This window comes from Berghia stephanieae, chromosome 9 (genome assembly GCF_034508935.2).
Source record: "Berghia stephanieae isolate SIO BIC M18660-M18661 chromosome 9, UCSD_Bste_1.3, whole genome shotgun sequence".
Lineage (NCBI taxonomy): Eukaryota > Metazoa > Mollusca > Gastropoda > Nudibranchia > Aeolidiidae > Berghia > Berghia stephanieae.
The window spans coordinates 15,850,987-15,858,098 of record NC_088368.1 but is presented as its reverse complement, the minus strand read 5'-3'; the positions used below and the strand labels follow the sequence as shown (position 1 = coordinate 15,858,098).

Below are 7,112 nucleotides of genomic sequence, written 5' to 3'. Positions count from 1 at the left end.
TATATATATATATATATATATATATATATTATATATATATATATATATATATATATATATATAATGTAACAATAAAAATAATAAGATACAATTGCTTTTTAAAGGGAATAAAATTAAATTAAAATCAAAACCTAAAAAAAAACAACAACAAAAATAAACAAAAAAACAAAACTTATTTACATTTATATAAATATTCATATGACTGCACTAAAAAATCATCTTGCATCTCCTCAACAACATTCTCATTCTCTCCTTTTCAACAAGCCTTGCTTGTCTTTTTTTTTTTTTTGTCCAATCAAATCTTTGATTTCATTTAATCTACTCATTCATCTCATAAAATTTACTACTTGTTCATTTTCATTCCTCACCGAAGCCGGCATCCACTCAGCAATCTGTCAACTCGCTTGTGTTTTCCTCAATCCATATCAAAGGCATTCAATTATGAATCCGACAATCTATTTGATTTCTCAACAATCCTCATCGAGTCTATTGCTTCTTCCACTTTGTGAGTATTTAATGGAATTAAACGACATTTTAAAACACTTCAGGATTATGTCTTTTTTGATAGTTTAAGCCAAATTTGACTTTCAAATTAATAATTCTTTGATGGTAAATTCATATTTTTTTGTTTCTAGGTATGAGACATTTCCAGAGATTGTATATTTAATTAACATCTTTGTATATTTGGTGATTAAAAACTACACTGCAATCTTAAGGAAAATGACCTAATATGTCTGCATATTATAAGTGTACAAGGCATGGTCTTTTTCCTTACAGCAACAGCGTACCATGGATGATCGATCCTGTATTTATTGGTATGTGTAGCCCAATGTGGGCTATTTCATTTTTACAGATATTGTTCTGGAGTTTCAGTGGCAAGAATCAACAACGATAAACCCTGGAACATTACACTATAATTACAGTTCAAAGGTATCATTTCAGTCATCCCACAGATATAAATAGATATCAATATTAGTGGATGTTTTTCAAAGGATTAACGACAGAAAATGACTCCTTCAAAAATCACAAAACTTCCTTCTCATTAAAAACAAGCCCAACTGACTTCAATTCCTATTCTCATTTTATCCAACTAATCACCATCCATCCAATCATCTCATTCATCCAAGGATTCATTCATTCATTCATCCGTTTATTCATTCCTTCATTCATCCATCCATCCATTGGAACAATTCTGATTTCATTCATTCATCAAGCTGTCATTGGAGAGGATGAGTTTGGAGTGATGTCGCCGCTGGCGTTGACCTCGGAACGAGAACTCCTGCTTGAGCTGCCATTTTTCACCGGACCTGAACATAGATGATAATGTAAAAATGATGATAATTATGATGGTAGTGATGGTGGAGGTGGCGGTGGTGGCAATGATAACGATGATGTTAATAATAATAATAACAAATGCTTTTAACGACAATCAACGCCCATCAGTTATGAGGGCTCTGGGTGTAAAAGACACCAAATACAAATTAATAGGACAAATCTAACACATTCTATGAATTATGAAGATGATGATGATGATGAATTGTGATGGAAATGGTGCAGATAATATAGAGGATGAAGACGAAGGCAAAGAGCAGGAAATTAATTTTTAAAAGGGGCAGTTCCAAACTCAAACATGAAAGAAATAATGATAAGTATCACCCACCAGTGTGAGAATGGATGAACCATAGAACCCCGACTAGCACAATGCCAATGATGAAAGAGGCAAAAGCTATGCCCACCACAGTGGGGGAATCCAGGCCTTCTACAATGACTCGCTGCTGTTGACCTGACTGGTCTGTGCCTGGTGCTGCCTTATCCTTACTCCCATCAGGCTCGGGTTCAGTACCTGTGAAGAAAATGAAATAAAACTTTTTAAAAAAGGACAGATTAAAAAAAAAAAACAACACCTCCCCTCCCTACCAAACCACCTGAATTTTTTATAAGGTGCAATATCCACTAAATGTGATTAAAACACTATACAAAGGGTTCCAAGTCAACAGCGATACTTTATACGTAATACTTGTATAATCTAATTCTTCAATGCTGTTATTGGTCGTCTTGGTCTTCGCTTCATTCAAATTTTGAAGATACCAGAATCAAATCTCATGCACTGCACTGTGTGTCCTTGAACAAGCCACAAGTCCTTAGCTCCCTTTAGCTCACTTATGGCCCAGCAGACGCCTGGATAATTTCATTCCCTTGAAATATACCCTAAAGAAACATTTCCAATGGGACTTAACAAAGGGAATTTTATCTATTCTATTTCAAAGATCTTCATGTCCTACCACTTGTACCGCTGGAGGCTTCACTCTTTAGTTCCAGTGGTCCTATAAACAAGGGTCCACAGTCCACTGGCCTGGACGGTGATGATTTCAGGGACAAGGATGCTTTCCTGCAACGCTCTTCGGGATCAATGGAACACTGAGGAATGATAAGAAGGTTTTTAAAAACGTGAGCTAGATGATGATGATGATGATGATTGTCATGATGATGATGATTGTCATCATCATCATCATCAATATTATTATTATTATATCATCTATTATTGTTATTAATATTGTTACCATTATTGTTGTTGTTAATGCTATTATCATTATTATTATTATTACTATTATCATTATTATTATCATTATAATTATTATTGTTGTTGATCCTATAGTATTACCAATCTGATGAAATTCTTACCTGGTGTGCCCCCATCATATTGTCCCGATGACAAGTGTGGAACTGACAGTGGAGATAGATGGCCGGCTGGCCCAGGAAATCTTCATCCAGTTTGAACCGGAACTTGGTCTCCGGCACATCCATACCAATGGGGGCATCCGTTTCATCCATCCATTCTAGCAACTTTGTTCTGTGGCATCTGTACAAATTTCCAAGAGATAATAAAGGATGACATATAAAAGAAAGAAAGAAAAAAAAATTAAAATAAATAAATAAAATGAATAAATGTATAAATAAATCTATCAGTGGCTAGGTGGTCTAGTGGTATGACACTCGGAAGGTCCTGGGTTCGAGCCTCGCGCTCGGCGCATAGTTGAGTCCTTGGAAAAGGCTCTTTACTCACATTCTCTCACTGTACTCGGGTGTAAAATGAGTACCTGGCCGTTAACAGCGTTGTCTTTGTCCGAAAAAATTGTAATATCGCCTAACAGGCGTCATGTCCCGTCCTACATGTTAAATGTTGCTGTTGACCAGGGACCCCTTGTAAAGCCCTTTGAGAACATTTAGTGGATATTGCGCTATACAAAAGCCGAATTTTCTTTCTTTTCTTTTCTTTCAAAAATAAAAATAATTATCTCCGGCGACTGAATATTATCTACAAAGCTCTTTCATCCCTGCCTATCTTGAACAATTCTTGGTCTTTCTGATGTTCAAAATACTCAAGCTAAATAAAATCTCAAGACCACCTGCCCTCACTCTCTATTACTTTTTTCTCTCTTTAAGTGATTATTAGATTTCTATATTACAAGATGTCAACGAATTACTTGATGCCTTTTAAAATGAAAATCAGACATTCTTCCTCATATATGATCGAGATAGTAGAAGTAGAAAGCTTGCAACAACAGACTTGCCAATCAACAAACAATGGCCTCATTTTTTCATGATTTTGCTACGTCCAGTATGAAGCATATTTTTCATATTTTCAACAAAGAAATTCATATTTTCATTTCCATAACCAGGATACTGACTGAGCCATGTCATAAAAAAGGGGGGATAGAGCACGTAAGTGATATGTAGGAGACCTAGTCTATATTCAGAATGCATCACTCATTCCTAATCTCATTCCAAAACAGAACCAAACAATTCCAATAGTTGGCAACACTTTTAGCTCATTTTACTTCTTCAATATTCATGTAAAACTTTCTCATATTCGCGTATTTTGGATAAAATTAATTCACAATTCCACATAGGTTGACAAGCCTGTGACAATGTTAAACTCATATATATATATATTATATATATATATATATATATATATATATATATATATATATATATATATATATATATATATATATATATATATATATATATATATATATATATATATATATATGCGCGTGAACCCCCCCCCCCCCCCAAAAAAAAAAACAAAAAAAACAAAAAAAAAACGAAAGAAGAAGAATAAAATAAAATAAACTTTAAAAAGCAGTGTTCAATTAAAAAGAATGTTTCTGTATTTCTTGCATATATCCATTGCTCTCATTTAGTTGGAACTTTGTTTCTCCTTTACTTTTCCCCCCTTTCAACAGAGGCAAAAGATTGGATGGAAGAGAAGAATCTTCAAAAATTTTCAGTAACACCAAGACGGTATAGATAGGTTATATGAAATGGGTTGTGCAGCTTTGTGGTCTAGTGGTATGACACTTCCCTTCGGTCCAGGGTTTGAGTCCCCCTTTGAGCGGTGCAGTCCTTGGGAAAGGCTCTTTACTAACATTCTCTCACCATACTCTCAGGTGTAAAATGAGTACTTAGCCGTTGACAGCGTTGTTTCTGTCCGAAAGAATAATTGTAATATCGCCTAACAGGCGTCGTCATGTCTTGTCCTACATGTTAAATGTTGCTGTTGGCTAGAGATGCTTTGTAAAGCACTTTTAACACGTTTAGTTTAGCATTATATAAATGGTCAAGTTTTTAAATAATTTGTTTATAAACGTCAGTCTTGCTTACCCTTGTGTTATGATGTCCTTGGTGAAAGCAGAGCTGTCATGTAGAAGGTTTGAGGTAGATAATAAACATTTGTCTACAATCAGGGTTTTGTCTTTACCTGCATAAAATATCAAATCAGATGGGAATTAGAGGAATTATTATTATTATTATTATTAACTGTTGAAGGTTTTCATTTATAAATAACTCACAGTGTGAAATAGAAATTTGGTTCTAAAATGCTCCCCTGTTTAAACATATGAATTACATTTAAACTTATGGAAATTGTAAAAGTGTCATTTTGACATGCATTCTATAGTAATAATAATAATAATAATAATAATAATAATAATAATAATAATAATAAAAATAAAAATAATAATAATAATAATAATAATAATAAAAATAAAAATAATAATAATAATAATAATAATAGATGACACTTGCATAGTGCATTTTCAAAAATTATAGAATGCTCAAAGCTCTTTACATGGTTATAAATGAAAAAAAAACTGCCTTTCTTGTGTTACAACCCCCCCCCCCCCCCCCCCCCCCCCCCACACACACACACATAAACACACTAAATACTGTTAAGCTGTTCCCAAGTTGAAGAGACAAGGAAATAAGAAAACAGTGAATATCTCAAGCCAGTTAGACAAATTTAATCAACATATGAGACTGTGATAAAAACTTCTTTATGTCCCATTTGATAAAGGCTGTTTTCAGTAGTTTCTCTGTGTCGCAAAATAACAAAAAATTGAAACATAAACGGTGACCAATGCTCCAAGTGTCAACGCCTTCAAAAATAGCTTAGATAGCCACTTAGCAGATTACATGTTTAGCATAGTTGAACCGCCCATTAAGATCCCATCAAAGGGTTAGACGTATATACAGGTCAAAAGATCTGTTAGGGTTAGGGCCTTCAATTTATCAAAAAGTTATATATTATAGATACAGGTCAAAAGATCTGTTAGGGCTTTTTATTGACTTTTATCTCAATGAACTGAATGCCAAGATCAGCAAAGGCACAAAACGCCTAATACGCTGGAAAACTATACTATACTATACTAAAGGATTTGGCATTAAACATTCCAGCAGGTACAGCTTCTAAAAATCTTAACAAAAATGTGGACAGAGTTGATCTTTGGTCAAAACTTTTTACACATTTTGAGAAGATATTCTTGTTATTATTTTGAGTCAATATTATTTATAAGTTTGTTATTTTTGTTTTTAAAAAAATCATTATTACAGACCTACCAATCTTCCCAGGATGAAAAGTGTATTCCATGACCCTAAAAAGTGTATTTTTTAGCAAAAAAGTGTATTTTGTTCGCACATGTGAAAAAAAGTGCGCACTATACAAAAATTTATATAAAAGCTAACATCAATCCCAAATCAAAATAAACTCTGATCTTCATCATTCAAGCAATCTCTAGTGATTACAAAATTATCGATTTATCGAGAAACTAAAACTTAATGGCCATTTAAAATTAGCATAAGGCTCAGAAATTGCAATATCAAAGGAAATTGCTTTCGAAACACTCAAAGAAATGATCAAAAGACCCTTAACATGTTGGTAGTATTGATGCTAGTGTCAGTGGAAGAAGTGTTGGTTGTTGTAGCGATGGTGCTCTAGTGGTGGTGATGGTGATGATGATGAAGCTGTGGTGGCGGTGGTGGTAGACGTGATGTGGTGGTGGTTGTGGCAGTGACAATGCTGTGATGGCAGTTGTAGAAGTGATGATGTCACGATGTTGATGGTAAGAGATGCTGATGAAGTTGTGATGGTGATATCTGCTAGCCCAGTACATCAGTTATGAGAAAGTTTTGAGATAAAATATCTGGGAGAGTGGTCTTCAATTCAATAGATGACAATTTGCAACAGTAGCAAGATAATTTTCCATATGTTATCTAATGATCCATATCTCTCTCTCTCTCTCTCTTTTTTTTGAGCATTCACTACTACTACTCCTCCTCCTTCTACTACTATTACTTCTATATACTACTAATACTAATACTATTACTTTGGTCAAATGATGGGAAACTCGCAAAGTATGTAATATGCAGAGACAAGTTAAATACTTCTAAAATGGTTCTAAAAAATTCATTTTGAACCAAATACCGTTCTTAAAGCTGCCCACTTTGTAATTCAACACTCGTACAAAATAATAAAAAAAAAAGATCATTATAAATTTTATAAATCAAAATAGAGTAATTTAGTTATTATAAAGGGAAATAACCCATTTATGTTTAAGTTAATTAGCATTAATCGTACTGGTTGGCAGATCTGTTATTAAAGACAGAGAAATTAATAAAAGATGGAAAACTTAACATTTCTTTGCAATATTTCATACATTGATATATTTTTCGTTGACCATAACCTTTTATTTGTCACAATCTCAAATTCCAAATAAATGTAACCAACTGTCTTGTCTCATAGAGGCCACAGAGTGAAATTTAGAATT

General features: G+C 33.5%; 1 protein-coding gene across 30 annotated transcripts in view; it reads right to left on the bottom strand.

The window, feature by feature from the left end:
* Positions 1–208: 208 nt before the first annotated feature.
* The window catches only part of LOC144979764 (transforming growth factor beta receptor type 3-like), a 93,576-nt gene continuing 86,672 nt past the window's right edge, over positions 209–7,112 (bottom strand). For all 30 annotated transcript variants that reach the window (XM_078926822.1, XM_078926804.1, XM_078926826.1 and 27 more), the window contains exons 14-18: positions 4,672–4,768; positions 2,683–2,860; positions 2,283–2,418; positions 1,661–1,843; positions 209–1,307 (exon numbers count right to left, since the gene is read on the bottom strand). In XM_078926822.1, the coding sequence (XP_078782948.1) occupies positions 1,210–1,307; positions 1,661–1,843; positions 2,283–2,418; positions 2,683–2,860; positions 4,672–4,768 (692 nt within the window). In that variant the 3' untranslated portion in view covers positions 209–1,209. The remainder of the gene's footprint in view (positions 1,308–1,660; positions 1,844–2,282; positions 2,419–2,682; positions 2,861–4,671; positions 4,769–7,112) is intronic.